Raw genomic sequence first — 20,760 nt, forward strand, 5'->3', positions numbered from 1 at the left:
CACGGCCGGCCCGGGCCAATCAGGCGTGAGCGCGCGGGAGAGACCCCCCCCTCCCCTTCCACCCCCGACTCCGCGGACCCCGCTGGAACCCCAGGAACCGAAAGAACTGTCGGATAGCGGGCGGGCCGGCGCAGCGGACAGCCATGAGCGGGCGCCTGAGCGAGGGCGCCATTGGGGTGAGGGGGCGCGGGGGCGCAGGGGCGCAGGGGCGCAGGGGGCGCAGGGGGCGCAGGGGCGCGGGGGCGCGGGGGAGGCCGCGGCTCTGTTGGCGGGAGCCGGAAAGCGCCGGCCGGGAGCAGCGGGGGTGGGGTCGGGGCTGTGGGGACGTAAAAGACGCGGCCTGTGCTGGGGACCAGGGAGCCGTGTTTGGGGGTGGGGGAAGGGCGCGTGAGACGTGAGGGACTGTTCAGAGGAGCAGTGTTTCGGGGGCCTGGGAGAGCTGGAAGCGATTTCAGCCTCCCCCCGAGGCCTGAGCCAGCATCCCGCCTCTCAGCCTGGGGGGCCCGCGTCCCCGCCCCCCGCGTCCCGGGACTCTCTCTGGCTCCCGGCTGACTTCAGGGGCCAGGCAAGCCCGGTCTAGCCCTGCCAGGCCTTCCTGGTCACAGCCCTCCCCGATCGCGAGGTCCCGCAGGTTGTTTCTGGTCCCCGCCCCCATCGCGAGGTCCCGCAGGTTGTTTTCTGGTCCCTCCCCGCCCCCCTCCATGCGCCCCTGCCCGTTAGCCCTTCAGGTCCGGGCCAATCTTTGCCTCATTGTCCTCAGCATCGTTAGGCACAGGGCCTGCCGCCTGTCGGTCTTTAACAAACGCTTGTGGACCGCGTCTCCACCGCTCTGGTTGGCGGCCCTTACGTTCATTAAAGGCCCGGCTCAGTGTGACTTGGAGACTCATCTGCCAGATAAAATCTGAGCCGTGCAGTGCACTGTGGGACGGCGACTCCCCCGCGCTCTCCCGCACAGCCTGTGCAGCTCTTGACCCAACTTTTTTTTCCCTAACTTTCATGCCACATCACTGATGCCTATTGAGCTTATGGTCAGCTCAGCGTAACTTTTTTTCACATGACCCGCTGTCTGTGCTGCTTACCCAGCTGGTACTTGTCAAGTTGATCTTTTTAAACTCAACTGTAAGAGTCAATTCATCCCTGTTTGATTTAGCAGAATATTTATCCATTCCTTCCCAACTTTATGCAGCTGTCGATTTGGTGAGCATTCGATGTGCCTTTTCCTGTGATTGATAAAAATGTTCATGGTCCAAAAGATAGATCTCGGGCACTCCACTGGACTGCCTGACATAGAGATTTAACGGGCCATCCATCCAACCTGTTTTTTTTTTAAATTTTTTTTTCTTATAGCATTTTATTTACAAGTATATGCATGAGTACTTTTACAGCACTGACAATTGCCAAACCTTTTATTCCAGTTTTTCCCCTCCTTCCTCCCATCCCCTCCCCCAATGGCAAGTTGACCAATACATGTTAAATATGTTAAAGTATAAATTAAATACAATAGAAGTACACGTGTCCAAACAGTTATTTTGGCAAAAAGAATCAGACTCTGAAATAGTGTACAATTAGCCTGTGAAGGAAATCAAAAGAATGCAGGCGGGCAAAAATAGAGGGATTGGGAATTCTGTGTAGTGGTTCATAGTCATTTCGCTGGATGTAGCTGGTTCAGTTCATTACTGCTCTATCGGAACTGATTTGGTTCATCTCATTGCTGGAGATGGTCACCATCCATCATAATTGATCTTCATACAGTATTGTTGTTGAAGTATATAATGATCTCCTGGTCCTGCTCACTTCACTTAGCATCAGTTCGTGTAAATCTCTCCAAGCCTCTCTGTATTCATCCCATTGGTCATTTCTTACAGAACAGTAATATTCCATAATATTCATATACCACAATTTATTCAGCCATTCTCCAACTGATGGGCATCCATTCAGTTTCCAGTTTTTAGCCACTACAAAAAGGGCTGCCACAAACATTCGTGCACATGTGGGTCCCTTTCCCTTCTTTAACTTTTTTTGGGATATAAGCCCAGTAGAAACACTGCTGGATCAAAGGGTATGTACAGTTTGATAACTTTTTGAGCATAGTTCCAAATTGCTCTCCAGAATGGTTGGATGTGTTCACAATTCCACCAACAATGTATCAGTGTCCCAGTTTTCCCACATCTCCAACATTCCGCATTATCTTTCCCTGTCATTCTAGCCAGTCTGACAGGTGTGAAGTGGTATCTCAGAGTTGTCTTAATTTGAATTTCTCTGATTAATAATGACTTGGAGCATCTTTTTATATGGCTAGAAATAGTTTCAATTTCTTCATCTGAGAATTGCCTGTTTATATCCTCATTCAACCTGTTTTGTATGGGAATCTGTAGTCCACATCTCCACATTTTCTACAAGAGCATAATAAAATTTGTCAAATGTTTTAGGGAAAAGCAGATTTTTCAAAAGGACTTGACATTAGTTGTCAGGACTTGTTCTTGATGAAGCCCTTCTGGTTTCTCACCATCATTTCTTCTTTTTCTACTCTTCATTAGTTATGGTTAGTGATTTTCATGGATCACGGACCTAGAAGGGGTCTTTGTATAGACCATGTCTAGACATCCTACTCTTTCTCTGAATGCTTTGAAATCGGCTCTCCCACAGTCCATAGTATATTACATCCTAGACCATTCAGCTTCTTATAATTTGCCCATGGTCACACAGCTAGGAAGTGTTAAGTGTCTGAGGCCAGATTTGAACTCAGGTCCTCCTGATGCCAGGGCTGGTGCTCTAGCCACTGCACCACTTAGCTGCCCCCATCCCTGTTAATCTTCAAATGCATGTTCTTTGTCACCATTTGGATTCCCTCAAATTTGGAGATTTTTTTTTTTTTTTTGGTGACCTCCTCAGCTCCCAAGGGTTTAATTCTCTCTATTCTGTTACTTCCAGATCTAGCCTCAGTCTCTTTCCTGATCTTTAGTTTCACATCACTGGTTGCCTGCTAGTCAATTTGGCTGGATGTGGAATAGACAGCTGAAACCCAGTGTGTCCAAAGGAGGACTTGTTTTTCCCCTCAAAGCCATCCTTCTGAACTTCCCTATGTTTTTTTTTTTTTTAAAGTTTGGGGGGCAGGGAGATTGGGGTTCTCTTGTCTAGGCTGAAAGTACAGGGGCCACTTGTGAACCTGATCTCATTTGGATCAGCATAAGAGCTTTGGCCTCCATGTCTAACTTGGGCTGTTTGCCCCTTCTTAGGTAATCTGGTGGCTTCCCACTGTAAAGCTCTTGAGGCTATCCATGCTATTGCAGATACCCCATTATAATGTCCTGGAAGTCCCTGCTAGTAGGGCTTATAGGCATGCTTCATCCTGCCATGGCCCTCTTTTTTTTTTTTTTTTTTTCTTTTTTTTTTAAGGCACCACCTGTCTTAGTCACTCAGTTTTGCAACTCAGTATCCTTCAGAACTTCTCATCACATGTTCAGTAAGTTGCTTAGTTTTCTTGTTTTTACCTCCATAACATTTCTCTTTTTTTTAGCATCCAAATTCTTTTAATATTTTAATTTTTCCCCAGTTACATTTAAAACAATTTTTTTTACATTTGTTTTTATAATTCTTGAGTTCCAGATTCTCTCTCTTATCCTCAACCCCAACCCCCATTAAGAAAGCATATGGGAAGTTATGTAAAACATTTCCATAAAAGTCATGTTGTGAAAGAAAATATAGATCTCCCCTCTTGAAAAAAAAAAAAAAAACCCTCAAGAAAAATAAAGTAAAAAAAGAGTGTGCTTCAGTCTCTATTCAGACAATCAATTCTTTCTTTGGGTATGGATAGGATTTTTCATCATAAGTCCTTCAGAGTAGTTATGGATCATTGTAATGCTGAGACTAACTAAATCATTCACAGATGCATCTTTCTAAAATATTGCTATTATTTTGTACACAGTGCATTTCACTTTGCTTGATTTCATGGAGGACTTTCCAGGTATTTCTGAGAATATCCTGCTCATCATTTCCCATAAAGCAATAATATTCCATCATAGTCTCATACCATGATTTATTCCCCAACTGATGGGCATCCCCTCAGTTTCCAATTTTTTGCCCTGAGAGAATAGCTGCTATCAATATTTTTGTACATGTAGGTCCTTAGTAGTATTGTGTATTTATAGTCCTTTGGGCATAGTTCATGTCTTTTGACCATTTACCAATTGGAGCATGGCATGGCTCCATAGCAGCTTTCAAATAGGACTTCTCCACTCACACAGCTCCCAGACCTCATCACCTCTTGATTGTAGTCTAGGAATCATCCTGAGCCCCTCATCAACCCCATTCTTCCTCCCCATATCCAAGCTGTTGCTAAGGCCTGTCGCCTTTACCTCTGCAGCAGCTATTGAATATACCTTCTCTTCTCTGACCCAGTCACCACCCTCATCACCTTGCACCTGGACTGCTGGTGGGTCTGCCTTCTCAGGTTTTTCCCCAATCCATCCTCCATTCATTCCCTGAAGTGATTTTCCTAATGCAGAGATATGATTATGCCACTCTTCCCCTCCCCCACTTAGTAAACTGCAATGACTTCCAGTGACCTGCAGGATCAAATACAAAATATTTGGCATTCAGAACCCCCTCCTACCTTTCCAAGCTTCTCACAACTTACTCCCTGCGGTGCACCCTATGAACCAATGACGCTGACTTCCCGGCTGTTTAACAGATGAAACTCTTCATCTCCTGATTCCCGGTATTTTCTAGCTGTCCTGGTTCCTGGAGTGGTCTCCCTTAGCCATTCTGACTACTTTCTTCTCTGGCCTCCTAAAGTTGCAAATAATATCTTACTTTCTACAGAAAACCTTCCCTGACCTCTAAATTCCTTTCTTCTTAATTATTTCCTATTTATGCCATATATGCCTAGCTTTGTATAGATTTGCTTACATTTACCCCATTAGATTGTAGGTTCTTTAAAGGGAGGGGTTATCTTTTTTCTTTTTGTATCCCCAGTGCTTGGCACAATGCTGGCACATAGTAGGTGCTTAATAAATAATTGATGATTGATTGGATTGTTGTAATAGTTTCCCGATTGGTCTCCTTGCCCCAAGTCTTTCCCCTCCACTTGGCTAGAGTGATTTTGTTTAAAATGTGCAGATCTCTTAGGGTTTCCTAATACTTCTAGGATCAAATATAATCTCTTTTTGGTGTTTGAAGTCTTTTACAACCTGGCTCTACATTTTGGGGCTTATGACACATGATTCTCTTTTATGAATTCTGGTCTTACGCTCTGCTTTCTTGTTTTTGCCCTTTAGAATCCCTAATTTTCTTTGAGGCTCAGCTCAACCACCACCCACATGGAGCCTTCTCCCATTCCTGAGCTGCCAGTCTTGTCCCCCAAATTGTTTTGTATATAGCTGTGTATATTCATGTTGTCTCTTCCAGTTGGAATAGGTCCTTTTCTTTTTAAGAACAGAACTTTTGGGAGTCATACCTAGTAGTGGGGAGGGACAGTGACTTTTCATAATTATCTTTGTATCCCTAACTTCCAGCACAGTGTCTAGAGAATTGTAGTTGCTTAATAAGTGCTTGTTATTTGATTGGTTATATTTTTTAAATTACATATTGCTTCTCTGTTCCCTTTCTGTAAACAATAGTTTTTAAATAAGGTACATCCTTCCAGAGGCATAGTCAAATAATGGTTGACTTCCTATCAAGTCTGTGATGCCTGCAAGGTTGAATTCACCCTTTTACTTTGAGATGTTTGTGACCCATATGTTGTGCATTTGTTTTGTTGTCTCAGGTCACAGATTTTAAATATTCTTGGTTTCTTTCTAGGATTTTGATCCTGAGGGATGAGTGTTATTGGTGGTGAGGGGGGGTATTTGTATAGTACAGAGATGAAGGGTAGTAATTGAGTGTAATTGCTGGCACTTAAAAGTGGAAATCTTTTGCCTATGGAGAGGATCAGAAAGAAGTTGGGACTCTGTATATGTGTGTGTTAGTAGAGGAGGGGTTTGGAGCCGTGGAGAAGAGGAAATAAAAAGTGGTAGGGAGATTGAGGGAACCACTGATGGTGAAAGTTGGGAAATGACTATAGTAGGATTGGCTGACCCTTGGGCATACAGGTAGAGATGGCTTGCACTAGATGTGTTCTGAAGTAAAGTAGGAATGATTCATCACTTTAACATGAGATTCACATGGAATTCTCTTGGCTGTTCTAGTCAATTTGAAATGTAAATACGCCTATATTTCATCCTCACCATCTGTCCAGTTCCAACCTTGATTGTCAATCAGAAGCACTTAGCCATGATTTTGAGCCAAAAGATGCAGATCACAGTCTGTAGGCCAAAACTCCTATGATAGCAAAAGAGATTCTGCATGTAGCTAGCCAGTGTGTCATGGAATACTAATAATGTTTTAAAAGTTAGGTATCACATAAAGCTACATTGTTTTTTTTTTTTTTTTTTAATAGCCTTTTATTTACAGGTTATATGCATGGGTAACTTTACAGCATTAACAATTGCCAAACCTCTTGTTCCAATTTTTCACCTCTTACCCCCCACCCCCTCCCCTAGATGGCAGAATGACCAGTAGATGTTAAATACATTAAAATATAAATTAGATACACAATAAGTATACATGACCAAAACATTATTTTGCTGTACAAAAAGAATCAGACTCTGAAATATTGTACAATTAGCTTGTGAAGGAAATCAAAAATGCAGGTGGGCATAAATATAGGGATTGGGAATTCAATGTAATGGTTTTTAGTCATCTCCCAGAGTTCTTTCTCTGGGCGTAAGCTACATTGTTAATAGTGCTAATGTCTTTGTATATGAAGAGGCACTTTTTGTGGTGTATGTGTATGGTCTGCATGTTTGAGAGGAAGACTAAATCTTGTCCTGCTTGAACTTAAATTGCGCCAAGTGTGGTTATCTGGAGTTGTATGGGGGAGGAGAGAAGGGGCATTGTTCAAGGTGACAAGGTTGATTTTAAACAAGAAGCTTTTCTAAAGATTGAGTGTCCTCTTCCCTTTTAACCAGCTCTTCCTAAGGTCTCTGAGACCTAAATAAACTATTACTAGGTTTTATGTTTGTGCAGAAAAAAAATTCACATCAGTTCAGTTGTAACTAACATTATCATTGTCTCTTTTCAGCTGATAATGCAACAAGGAGATACTTCTATAAAACCCATACTCCAAGTCATTGTAAGTATCCAAGTACACATCATCATCTTTCTAACTTATAAATGCAAATGAAATTAGTGTTACATTTGTATAAGATGTTTGTGGGGAGGCGGAAGGAGCAGGTGGGAGGCAGCTTTGGCAAGAGGTGATGACTTACTTTGGCTTGAGGTGTTGACCAGAAGCTTTCCCTTCCCTACCAGCCGCAAGTCCTCAGTGAACACTTGCTTATTGATTTATTTGTGGATTGGATTTGATTTAGGGGAAGGGAAGGAACAAAGGTCTTGGTGGGGAGTGAAAAAGAAATGCTTCAATCCAGTTTCTTTTCACTTATTTTTAGGTATCCAGGGGAGTGGTTTTAATATTTTTGTCTCGTGTTGTGCTAATGTCAGATTTATTCTCCTGCCATTGTGTTGGGGTGTTGCAGGAGAGTCCATAAGAAGACAGGATAATAACTCAAGTTTTCTATCCTAGAACATCCGGCCGATTGCTACAGGAAATTCTCCACCCCGTTATCGAATGCTCATGAGTGATGGATTGAATACTGTATCCTGTGAGTACAGTGTATAGAATTAAGAATTTGGTTCTGTTGAAGTGGTAGAAGTACTCCCACCACCTTGAAATCCAACATTTTATGACATTCAAGAGCCTTATTTTAAGGCATACATGGAGTTGGCAATATAATTCTGACAGAATTGCAGCTGGCAGAGCATTTTAACAATAGAACAGTCCAAGTGGAAAGCTGCCACTTGGCTTAATTAATTTTCTCTAACTGGCTCTATATGTTTTCTATGTGATTAATTTCCCTGAGTATGATATTGACTTTAAGTGAATATGATGGGTTAGTTGTCCTATACCTGCTTCTCTTGAATGTTATTTCTATGTTGGGAGCTTAAAAAGGGAGATAGACTTTGGGGAATTTGTTGCTAGAGTTAGCAAACACATGTTCTGCATGTGAGAGACTCCTAAAGGGGTTTTTTTTTTTTTTGTTTGTTTGTATTTGGTCATGAACTAGAATAGTTCTAAAAGGTGAATTTGGGCACATTGAGATAAAGGTGTATAGAAATGTTGCTATGCATTTTTTGCTAACAGCAGATGACTGTCGTAATTATCTTGTGGAGTAGAGAAATTGGGGCAGGGAATCTGTGCAAATCACAGATTCGCCTTAATTTCAGAGAACATCTCTTTTTACTACGTGCTCACTGTTACACTGATATAGGACTTTTACCCCAACTTGATCAGCATTCATGTTCTTTGGATTGAAGTGTCAAGAGGCCAACTCGACATGTTGTGGAGATTAAATCTCTCTTACTTTTCAGCTTTCATGTTGGCAACACAGCTGAATGTACTGGTGGAGGAAGAGCGTTTGTCAAGCAACTGCATTTGCCAGGTTAACCGGTACATTGTTAATACCCTGAAATTTGGAAGGTCTGTTTTTTTTTTTTTTCTTTTTTTTTTTTTTCTTTCCTTGTTTCATTGAATGGGGGTGTTAATTTGTTAAAATGAGCACATAAATCAAGCTCTAGGTCTAAAATAGGCAGCCCTTAGGAAGCAGGAATTGAGGCTTTATTAAGTAGTAGTAATAGGACTGGTTCAGACCTTAAACATACTGGTTACCCAACATCACTAATTAAAGTATTTCTCAACTTTTTGTTTTTTAATGTCTTTTTGGTGGCAGAGGGAAGGATCCTTTATTACTTTGACTTCCTTTTATATATTTATTTCTCATTGGAGTTTTGGATTACTGGCCTACTTTTATGAGGTAGAGCCCCAATGTAAAGACACATTTCAAGCACCTAACCTAGTATTATCTATCAGACTCCTTCTCTGATGACATTTGTTAGATGTTATAGCAGAGAATCCTTTTGTGTGTGGTTGGACTGGAGAGCTACTTTCTACTCTCAAATTCTGTGATTTCCCTCTCTTTCCCCTTCCTCCCTCCCATTTAAAAATTTTTTTTGTATTTTATTTCTACTTATGTTCAGAAAATCATAGATAAAGATCTAGAAAGCATCTCAGTGATCATCCTGTGCCTTCTTCAGAGGCTCCAAGTACCTTGTAGCTCCCTTGTTTTAGGATGAGGTACTTGGGAACCATTGAGGTTAAATGATTTGCCAGTCACATGGGGACAACTTGAATCCTGGCTCTTTGCCTATATATAGTAGACTTCCTGTATCATGGTCCATGGTCCATCCTTAACACACACACACACACACACACACACATATCCTAGAATGTAAGGAAATGTTTAGTTTTTGTCCTCATATTCCCAGTGCCAGTATTCCAACATATTAGATGCTACTTAAATGTTTGAATTGAAGAGTAAATGGTGTTTTATCTTAAATAAATAAGGGCCACATTTAGGTTATATTTAGCATCTTTTTTTTAAAAAAAAATTTAAGTTTTTTATTTACAAGTTATATGCATGGGTAATTTTACAGCATTGACAGTTGCCAAACCTTTTGTTCCAATTTTTCCCCTCCTTCCCCTCCCCCCCTCCCCTAGATGGCAGGATGATCAATACATGTTAAATATGTTAAAGTATAAATTAAATACAAAATAATTATACATGTCCAAACCGTCATTTTGCTGTACAAAAAGAGTCAGACTCTGAAGTATTGTACAGTTAGCCTGTGAAGGAAATAAAAAATGCAGGCGGGCAGAAATATAGGGATTGGGAATTCAATATAATGGTTCTTAGTCATCTCCCAGAGTTCTTTCACTGGGTGTAGCTGGTTCTGTTCATTACTGCTCCATTGGAACTGATTTGGCTCATCTCATTGCTGAAGATGGCCAGGTCCATCAGAATTGATCATCATATAGTATTGTTGTTGAAGTATATATATATATTTAGCGTCTTAATAAATAATCTGACCTTCTGAGCATAGCTTTCATGGGAATTAAAAGAATGTACTTAAGTGATACTTTATAATATTTTAGAATTCAAATAGCCCATATTACTAAAAACTTACTTCTAAGTAAGGCCTGTCTGTGACTGCTCATTTTTACTTTAACTTGAGAGAAAAGCAAATTTTTAGGTGTAAAAATAACTTTTGCTGCTTGTAATTTTTTGTGGTTTTCACCTCTTGTTAACTGTGTCTGCACAACTTGCCTTCCATGACATTGCAGGCCTATGTCTTTGAAGTGATTTGTGACCATGGTGCAGTGCTGCCTTTTGATTCAGTCTGCCTCATAAATTCAATAGAACAGGCATCTTTAGTCTGATTTTATAGACTTGAGCAGAGAGGGGAGAGTACTTGTTAAAGTTTGAGGGAAAGTCCAGGATTCAGAACCAGTGATTCTTTTTCTTAGGTGGCTGCTCTTCCATGCTGTCATCTGAAGGAAACATTCTTCCCATGAGCTCTAGATCCCCCAAACTTGAAGTTTCATTCAGTTGGCTTTTAAGTCCCAGCTAGGGATCAGGAGCTCACATTGTACTAGGATTCAGTTTGCTGGCTCTTTCTGGTTGTGAGCTTGACCCTTTGACATTGGTGAATCACAGTTTCTCTTCCACTTCCGCAAGGAAAGGGAGGGGTAACATGAGTTCATAATTTCTCCAAGATCTGTGATTCTTTACTTTTAATTCACAATTATTGGCGAATATTTCTTGGGAGGAGGAAGAGAAGGAATACTTGGTCCTGTGAGCTCTTTGGTGGGGAGCTCTCTCCCAACGCTTCTTTGGCATCTCATTGATGGCTTCCAGTTGGAGATGAGCGTCTGGAGTCCGCAGATAGATAGCTAATATATGCCAGACACAGGACTTGGGGAGCCTTTCTCCTCTATTCCAGGCTGCGTCTCTCAGTTCTGTGTTCCCCCAATAAAAACAGGCTAACTAGATAAAGACCTGTTGAAAGGCATCGAAACAAAGTCTAGAAACCTTGTGGGATTTGGGGAAGAGATTAGTGATAGCTGTGATTAGTTATCAACTTGGATTTCATACCTGTTCACTTGTGTTTTAGGTGATAAAATGGTGAAATCCTGAAAGCAGGATACCAAATTGAGGCAAATCGAAAAAAGATTTCTATTAATTATTTTGAGAAATGTTGTGTTCCTTACCTTTTACTCCCTCCCTCTCAGGCAATTGGGGTTAAGTGACTTGCCCAGGGTTACACAGCTAGGAAGTGTTAAGTGTCTGAGACCAAATTTGAACTCGGGTCCTCCTGACTTCAGGGCTAGTCCTCTATATACTTTGCTACCTAGCTGCCCCTCATTCCTTATTTCTTGAGAAGCAAAAGTCCAATTAATTAACTGATCCTTTCACTTTTGAAAAAATGTCAGCCTTCTAACCTAGCAACATGGGTAAACATACTAGAATATATTTCAAAAAAGTGTTTTAATTATCTGAAGCTTTGGAGTGTATTCATTTTTGAAGTACCTTTTTCTGTGAGAAACCTTGATTTCCTGTTCTGGAATGCAGTGTCATATTTTGGTTCACTGATCAAAGGTTCTTTTGTATAGAATAATATCTGCAGTTTTTGGGAACTAGATTCAGGCTTTCTTGGAGGGTCCATTGGATCTTCATCTTTTTTTATTTTACCAGTTGAAGACTTAAAAAAGAAGTTTTTTGAGAAAGGCAACTTCATATGGACCGAAAGTCAGGAGATCCAAGTTCTAATAGGGGCCCCTCACTTGTTGGCTTCGGGATATTGAGTAAATCAGTTATCTCTGCCACAGTTTCCTCATCTGTTAATTGAGGATATAATATTTGTACCATTTATTTCATGGAGTTATTGATTCAGATGCATCATGGTCTTGCCTACTTTTATTATTTCTCTTCTTGAATCTGCACAACTGTTGGTCTAAGATGAATTTTTACTGAAAATATAAATGCCACGTAGTTGGTTATACATATACATATACACAAATACTATTGAAAATAAAATCTTTTTGTTAAAGCTGTTTAACATTCTACTTCTGTAGTTATTCCTACCCTTTTTTCATATAAGAACTATTTTTTTACCTCAAAAAGTTTCATGGACATTATATATATGATAGTAGTTATGTTATTTGTAGATATTAATTGAGAAAATAAATGATAAGATGGTTGCTGTGCATTCACCAATGAATTGGTGTTCTGAATGTTATTGGTGTCTGTATACATTTGAAAAATAATGTATATATGTGTGAGACATTCAGTCTATGGAAAATGTGTTTATTATAATGAGTCACACTGCATGTTGTTGGTGTTAAATAAAGAACAGACTCATTCTGCTTGGGGGTGGGGAGTGTGTGTGTGTGTGTGTGTGTGTGTGTGTGTACACACATACCTTTTGCAATACCTCTGGAACTCCTGAGAAATCAATGACCCATGGGCTGGGAATTACTACTGGGAGTTTTTCCTTATGTCATTTGCTCCTTTTGGAGAGGTGCTGTTTATGAAATAAGACGCATTATTATGTTTAAGAGGTGGAAGGAAGGGTTATGTTTTTAGAAGAGATAAAATGCACCCATGGAACACAAAATATGCAGTGAAAAAATTAGGGAAATATTCAGTGTGAAAATCATTAGAATAACTTATTTCCCAAGTTATTTGGCCATTTCAGAAGTAGTTAATGCAGAGAAAGTCATTATTAGAATAGTCAGTAGGGATTTCATGTTTATAAAGCAGCCTGCATGAAAGCTTGAGGTCTTAGGCTTACATGTACTTTTCCTTTTGCTGATTCTAACTTTGTATTTTTTTGCCCTTATAGGAAGGTGGTTATATTGATGGATTTAGAAGTTTTGCAGTCTGCTGATGAAGTTGGAGGAAAGATTGGCAATCCAGTGCCCTATAATGAAGGTAGGGCATGGGTGTTTGCATAGTTCAGATGACCAGATTGAATGAATGTTTTTGATCCCTCTCATTTTACTTATACATTCATGAAAAAAATGAGGATTTTTGGCCCTTGGTAATAATAGTCATTCTGTCATTATTTTCCAATTCTAAGGAAATCTGTTACATGTTGAGTTAAGAAAAGAGAGAAAATTCTATTTAATGTTGGACATGATTTAAATTCAGCTGTTTTTCTTCAAATGCCTTCTTGTCTCTAGGAATAAAAAGTGCAGATAACATAAATATGTCATGAATGACAAAATCTACAATTCTTTTTAAAGACTAAAAAAATTAAATACCTGAGTTTTTTTTTGGATAAGGGAAAATAACATCAATGAGACTAATCCCATATTAAAATATCATTGTTATTTGGAAAATCAGTGCATAGCTTATTTTACATAAATGATTGTTTTTTCCCCAGGTTCTTGACTAATGTGACAGCATATTTCTCGTGAGCTATAGTTAGTCATCTGTTGAAATTGTCTCTGTATCACTTACTGTTGCTAAGAGGCAACTGCTATCTTGCCTAGCTAAACATTCTTAGAAATTCTTCAAACTGTTATTCTAATGAAATCTTCTGCTAAATGTTAAATTTGGTATTCAGATATTCAGATATTTAGTAACTGATAACAAGCCGACTCGACCTTTGTAGTTTTTTGGAAAGGTGTATTTGGTACATTAATATTTTATATTAAATAATTCTTGGTTTTGAATCTTCTGGAAATTTTATGAATACTGCTATTCCTTCTGGTTGACTTGAGAAAGGATCTATCATTGCACTAGAGTGATTAACTGGACTTTTAAAAATGATCATTATTTTTTGGAATGGCTGGGGACAATGTCTGGATCATGATTGTTTCATAAATCGAGTCATAGATTGGTGTGAGCTTCTCTTTTCATTTGTCTTAGTTGTTGCTTCTTGAAAGACTTGGGAAGGCAGATGAAGATGCTGTGCCTTCAGAGACTGAGGGTTATTGATGGTCTGACAAGGCTCTGTTTGACTCTCTGGATCCGACGCTTCTGAATGCCTGAGTTCTTGCTAAGAGGAGCTTATTTAGTCTACCTAAATCTTGCAAAGAAATACTTTGGATCTTTTCCCTATTATGCTATGTGAGGAATCTGGGTCATTCTAGTAAGCTTGAGAGATTAATAAAGAAAGAAAAAAGAAAAAGATGGCTACTTTCAGGGTTCCCAATTTGAGTTTGAAAATTGATGATACATCCATGTAAATATGTGCAAATTATATTCAAATGCGTGGAGAGGCCTCTTAGCAATTTTATATATAGTATGAAATTGTGGCACTTGGGAAAATCCTGCTGGAAGCCAGGGCTCCTGTGTAGGGATTCTGAGAGTTAGTATGGAGGCTGGGGCATCTGAAGATGCTCAGATAGAAACCAGGGACCAGAGGGAAGAGAAACAGTGAAGACGGGACTGGAGCTAATATTAGGGACAGAGCAAATGGTACTAGAGGGTGGGATTTTATTTAATTCAAAATGAAAATGAATGTCAGGAAGACTTCATAACTTTTCCTACAGAGCTGTACTGTTGCTTGATGTAAATTTGTTCGATATGTCATCATCAGTGTCAACATCAGCGATGGCAGTTTCTTTTTAGAATAGTTATGATGATTTGAATGACAAAGCATTTGCTGAGTGCTTACTCCACGTCAAGCCCTGGGCTTAGTGCTGGGGATCCAAGTAGAAGAAAGCAAAGTCAGCCCAAAACTCTTATCTCAGTGGTCTCAGGGGCAGAGTCCCCAATTCTGGGGACTGGGGCTGCTCACCAGAACTCTGGCAGCTTGGTTTGGAGAGATCCAGTATTGGGCGGCACCAGCTGGATGCTCCCCACAGAGGCCAACCACCTAGTTTTTTTCTGTCATATCTGAAAATGAATGGTTTTGGTTATTTTCAATAACTCTATTTAACCAATATTTCTCAAATACCTATTGTGTATTTAACACTTCTCTTGGTACTAGGGGTACAAAGACAAAAGTGAAGTGATCTCTGCCCTTGAAGATCTCTTCTGTTAGGGAAAACAGCATGTGAATAGGAAATAAAATGGGCCTCCTAAACCAGATCACTTCTGTGGGGAGAGGGGGACTTTGGGGTATGGGAGTGGGGAACTTGGGGGTCCTGGGAGTTGGAGGTAAGAGATGGTCTAAGTGGAGGGGGTGGGCAGTCTGTATGCGGGGTGAAGATGGAGGATGGAGGGGTGTGCCAGAAGCAGAGAGAAGGTCAGTTTGTTTGAAGGAGTTCTCCAGGGGGAGTTTGGACAACTGGCGGCCCCAGCTGGGAAAAGCTCTGGAGCCTGAGAGATGAGATTGTGGTTGAGCTAGGAGGCTTTGGGATCAGACCTCTTGTCCAGGGCCATGACCAGGGCCAACCTAAGCTTGCCAACTGTGTGTGTGTGGGGGGGAGACCAGGGATGTGGGCACAGCGGCAAAGGGCCCAGTCCTGGCTGAGTGACTTCTCCATCTGCATTCAGCAGCCTGTGTGTAGGAGCAGAGAACGCAAATGATGGGAATAATCCAAGGTTGCAACTGGAAAGGAATGAACAGCAAAATGGTGAAAACAGGGAGCATAAGAATATAAGGAAGACATAAGCGAAGTCTTGAGTTAAGAGATTGAAGGGAGGAGTATGAATGGAAAGAAAGGGGCCTGCATGGGTGCAGTGACAGGACTGGGGGAAAGACAGGAAACAGAGTGACAGGGAAGGAGGTCTGGGCAGCAATAGATTGATAAAATGCCGTGGTCAGAGGAACATAATGGGTAGTAGAGGTAGAACACTTGGAGGTGGAAAGGGATAAGCTGTGAGTCACTTCTGCAGGGGGGAGGAACAGATCGTGGGAGGTGGGTGAATGAGAAGCTACATGAGGGTATGTTAACATCTACGTCCAGGTCCCCAAGTATAAGTAGAACATGGAGATCAGGGAACATGGTAAACAGTCAGGGAGGGAGGTTTAACCTGGAAGCCAATTAACTGAAGGTAAGGCAGAGGGCAAAACTCTTGTCCTGCTTGATGGTCAGGGTGGGCCTGGGTGCGTGGAATGCTGAATTTGGCCTCCAGTCAACACCTGGGTAGGTTTTGCCCCAAGGCTCATTCCTAGGTTGAGCAAATTTAAAAATTTAAGTTCTTTTTATTTTGTTTACCAAAGCCAATTAAACTGTATGTTGTACTTTGAAGTCAGTAGGAGGTAGAAGAATTTTAGTTTAACAGGTTTTTGTCATGGCTGTTGGGAGATATTTTTGTCATATTTCATTGAAAAGATAATGACTTAAAAACAATCAGAATTATCAAATGGGGTATATCTATGCAGAGTTTGTAATATAAGCATGAGAAACTTTAGCTTGTACTTCTAATTGGTCAGTATCTCTTTCTCTTTTCATTTTTTTCTAACTCTGGTTTCTAACTTTTCATCTTTTCTTGTCTCTAAATGATTTCTCAACTGAAAACGAGTTTATTCAAAGCAAGAAAGTTTGCCTCCTGTGGAAATAGCTGTGATTATTAGAATTGTATTGTTTACTTCATACTCTTTGGTCATGGGACAGCAAGGTGGCTCAGTGGGTAGAGCACTGGCCCTGTAGTCAGGAGGACCTGAGTTCAAATGGAACCTCAGACTCTTAACTAGCTCTGTGACCCTGGCCAAGTCATTTAATCCTAGTTGCCTCCCCCAAATCCCCAGGAATCTTTGCACAGATGGTTGTGGTTCTCACCAGAGTTCATTGGTATTAGTCAGTTCTGTTGGGCATTCATGTGAAAGGAATTTGGAATACAAAGAGTAAAATAAAATAAGAAGGATGCGATATACATATATCACAATATGTGATCTGGATTTGGAAAACTTGGATAAGTGTGAGGGACATTAAGAAAACCTTCATATATTGGGGCAAAGATTAGGGAAGACTTCTTAGAGTTTGTACTATCACAGGATGTGACACTTCAGTTAAAAGGAGTAAAGATTTCCTTAAGTGGTGGCTGGGTCATCAAATGGAGAGTCTGTCCCCTTTGCAGCAAATTGCAAATTTACAGAAGTGGGGGACTAATCTAGTTTCTCAGGAGCTTTCTACGACATCAGGGGAGTCCAGTAAAAGGCTGGGAGAGAATTGTGGTTGTTCTTGTACAGTCATTTCATCATCTCTCTTTGTGACCCCGGGGGCCACAGCACGCCAGGCCTTTCTATCCAGGGTCACAGTATTGAAGCCAAATTGTGGAGGTCTCCAAGGGCCTGGCAGGAGTGTCTGCTCTTTTGCCCCTGTCACTTATCAGGTATTATTTTGTGTATGATTATGTGCATGCTTTCCCTTGATAGATGAGATCAGGGACTGTTTCTCTTTTACATTCATATCTCTAGTGCTCAGCATGATGCCTCTTCCATAGTAGCTGCTTAATAAATGCCAGTTGGTTGGTTGGTTCATTTATTGAGAGGGATTAAGCGAGATGGAAACATGCTTTAGGGCTCTGTTGCATATGAGTAGATTCCAATCTCTCAAGTCACAGTCAGCTTTTTTGCTTCATCAATTAAGGATTGACCCCATTACTAAAAGATGCCCTAATAAAATCCCATTTGTCCTATTAATAGACTTGTTGTGACATTTATTTATAAAATTACTGAAAAAATTATCTCAGATGTGATTTGTACTAGTCATAGGTCATCCTGTTCCGTGATGATAAGTTTGAATCTTAATGTGTTTTGAGACTGAATTTATGTAAGCTTTTATTTTTAAAAAAATTAATAAGTATTAACATAAAATATCAGTTGTTGGAGTTTTAGCATTTTTTATTTTTACGTCCACCCTAAACTGTGGTAACTTGATGCCAATCTAGAAAATGAAGAAATATAACTTAGAAATAGAGTGTCCCTAAAATTCCAGACTTATGAATTCTCCAGAAGATCACCAATTGTTTTGTGATTATAGAATTTGTTAAAATACCTGGCTTGCAAGTAATTGATACCAGTCTGTAGGAGTTAGCTCAAGGATAAGTGGAACTCTGCTTCTTTAGGCATAAAAAGTTCCCTGAAGCCACTTGGAAAAATGAGGGAGAGCACCATCCTGGTTTTTCTATTCCTTTCCTCAGTGTTCTTGGTTTCTTTTTTTCTTTTTATCATCTGGGCCCCACAACGGATAGAGCATTGAACCTGGAATCAAGAAGATATGAAGTCAATGGTAGATAGTATAAAGTACTTAGCTGCCTGCAAGGACAAACCCAATTACAAAACAATTTGCACACAGATAAGACAGGTCTAAACTCATGGCATTGACTGAGCCAGTGTACTAGAAATAACAATTCTACCTAATTTTACTTACTTATTCAGTGCCATAACAACCAAACTATCCAACAGTTATTTTACAGAATTAGAAAAAAAATACTAACAAAATTCATTTGGAAGAACAGTTTAAGAATATGATGGGAACTAATGAAAAAAAAAGTGAAATATGGGCTGACAGGATCAGATTTCAAACTGCAGTATTGTTTAGCTGTTTCAGTCACATCTAACTCTTCCTGCCATGATTTGGGGTTTTCTCTCTCTCATTTTTCTGAGGCAATTGGGGTTCAGTGACTTGCCCAGGGTCACACAGCTAGGAAGTATTAAGTATCTGAGACCAGATTTGAACTCAGATCCTCCTGATTTCAGGGCTGGTGCTCTATCCACTGAGCAACCTAGCTGCTTGGGGTTTTCTCAACAGACATACTGGAGCTTTGGTCATTTCCTTCTCTAGCTCATTTTACAGAGGAGGAAACGAGCAGACAGATCTATGGATAAAAGAAGATATATGGCCAAACAAAAGATCACAGGGAAATAAAATGGATAATACAAATTACATTAAATTTTAAAGGTTTATACAAACAAAACGAATGCAGCCAAGATTAGAAAGAAATCAGGGAATTGGAAATATATATATAGCAAGTTTCTTCGATAAAACATTCTTATTTCTTAAATATATAGAGAATTGTGTCAAAATTCCCTAACTGATAAATAATCAAAGGCAGTTTTCAGGTGAAGTAATCAAAGCTACAGTCATGTGAATGACTAATAATCTCTAAATTACTATTGATTACAGAAATGCAAATTAAAACAAGTAGTTTTTAAAATAGTACTACCTCACACCTGTCAGATTGGCTAATGTAACAGAAAGGAAAATGACATCGGTTGGAGGGGATGTGGAGAAAGTGACATTAATTTAATGTGCTGATGATGAAATTTAGAATTGACCCAGTCATTCTGGAAAATAATTTGGAACTATACCCCCAAACTGCATACTTTTTGATCTAGAATACACTATATTGAGATAAAAGAAAAAGGGCATATATGTACAGAAATACTTATAGGAAGTCTTTTTGTGCTAGCAACAAATTGGAAATTGAGGGGATGCCCATTAGTTGGGAATTGACCGAACAAGTTGTACTGTATGGTTGTAGTGGATTGTGCTATTAAAAAAATGACAAGCAGAATGCTTTCAGAAAATTTGAAAAGACTTAGATGAATCAATGTAAAATGAAGGGAGCAGAAACAGGAAAACGTAGTACACAGTAACAGCAATATTATACAATGATTAGCAATGAATGACTTAGCTGTTTATCAGCCATACAGTGATCTAAGACCATTTCAAGGGACTGATGATGAAAAATGCTGTCTGCCTCCAAAGAAAGAACTGATGGAGTCTGAATACAGCTTGAAGCATAATTTTTTCACTTTCTTTATTTTTCTTTTTTCTGTAACATACTGTGGAATGTTCTTCCTGTTCTTACTGTGGAAATAAGTTCTTCATGATTTTACATGTATAATTGATATCACATTCTTGCCTTTACCCTGGGTAGGAGAGAAATCGGAAGGAAGGAGAGAATCAAAACTCAGTGTTTTTGTTTTTTAATTAACGCTCAAAATAAATAATAAATTTGAAATTTTTTTTGATCACATTGTTGCCTTTACACTGAATAGAAAAGAAGTAGGAAGGAGGGAGTGAATCAGAATTCGATGTTTTTGTTTTTTAATTAATGCTCAAAATAAATAATAAATTAAAAAAAATTTTAAGCCTATATTAATGGGGAGGAAGAAGATCTGAAGTCAAAGTTGACCTTTCACACTAGCTCTGTTACCCTGGGCAAATCATCTGACTTTTCTTCTTTCTGGTGAAAGTTTTACATATGTAAGGACCCCAAAAGTCACTTGTTATTCGGGATTATTTGTAGTGAAGATTCATTGAAACTAGATCAATAAAACATTGTTACATTAAAACACTGGGATTTGAAAATAGCTTTGTTACAGGGAATGCTTATTTGCGGTGGTGTAACACAGTAATGAGATTTTATTTGTATTTTGAAATGCAGAAGCATTGGTTATGGGATGAGTGAGTAGGGGAAATTTTAGAGCATCCCTGTAATTTAGTTCAATCCAAGAAATGGGCAGAGGAATACTGAAATGTAGATTGACGGGTTTTTGTTTAATCCCATTATGCTGTCATTTTCCCACTTTAAATAAAGTAATATTTATTGAGTTTTCAAAATGTTAGTAACAAAGCTTTAATGCACAAGAGTACAGATTCATGTTTCATATACTGTAGACACTGGACGATTATTGGATTGGACGATTATTGGATTTTGAAGCTCCTGTGTTTAACACTGCCTATTTGCATGTGTATATGTAATCAAACTTGCTACGTTATCTTGAGCAAATAAAATATAATTGTTACTGCCTGTAATTAATCTGTCTTGTATAGTACTTATCTGTGTTGATGGGAATATGATTCATTATTGAGAACTTAGTGAAATACAAAGAAAATTGATCAGATGGATTTTTTTC

General features: G+C 39.6%; 1 protein-coding gene across 1 annotated transcript in view; it reads left to right on the forward strand.

The window, feature by feature from the left end:
* Positions 1-54: 54 nt before the first annotated feature.
* The window catches only part of RPA1 (replication protein A1), a 55,994-nt gene continuing 35,288 nt past the window's right edge, over positions 55-20,760 (forward strand). Inside the window, exons 1-5 of the mRNA XM_031967796.1 lie at positions 55-176; positions 7,121-7,171; positions 7,622-7,700; positions 8,467-8,575; positions 12,838-12,926. Of these exons, the coding sequence (XP_031823656.1) occupies positions 144-176; positions 7,121-7,171; positions 7,622-7,700; positions 8,467-8,575; positions 12,838-12,926 (361 nt within the window). The 5' untranslated portion in view covers positions 55-143. The remainder of the gene's footprint in view (positions 177-7,120; positions 7,172-7,621; positions 7,701-8,466; positions 8,576-12,837; positions 12,927-20,760) is intronic.

Source organism: Sarcophilus harrisii, chromosome 4, assembly GCF_902635505.1.
Source record: "Sarcophilus harrisii chromosome 4, mSarHar1.11, whole genome shotgun sequence".
NCBI classification, from domain to species: domain Eukaryota; kingdom Metazoa; phylum Chordata; class Mammalia; order Dasyuromorphia; family Dasyuridae; genus Sarcophilus; species Sarcophilus harrisii.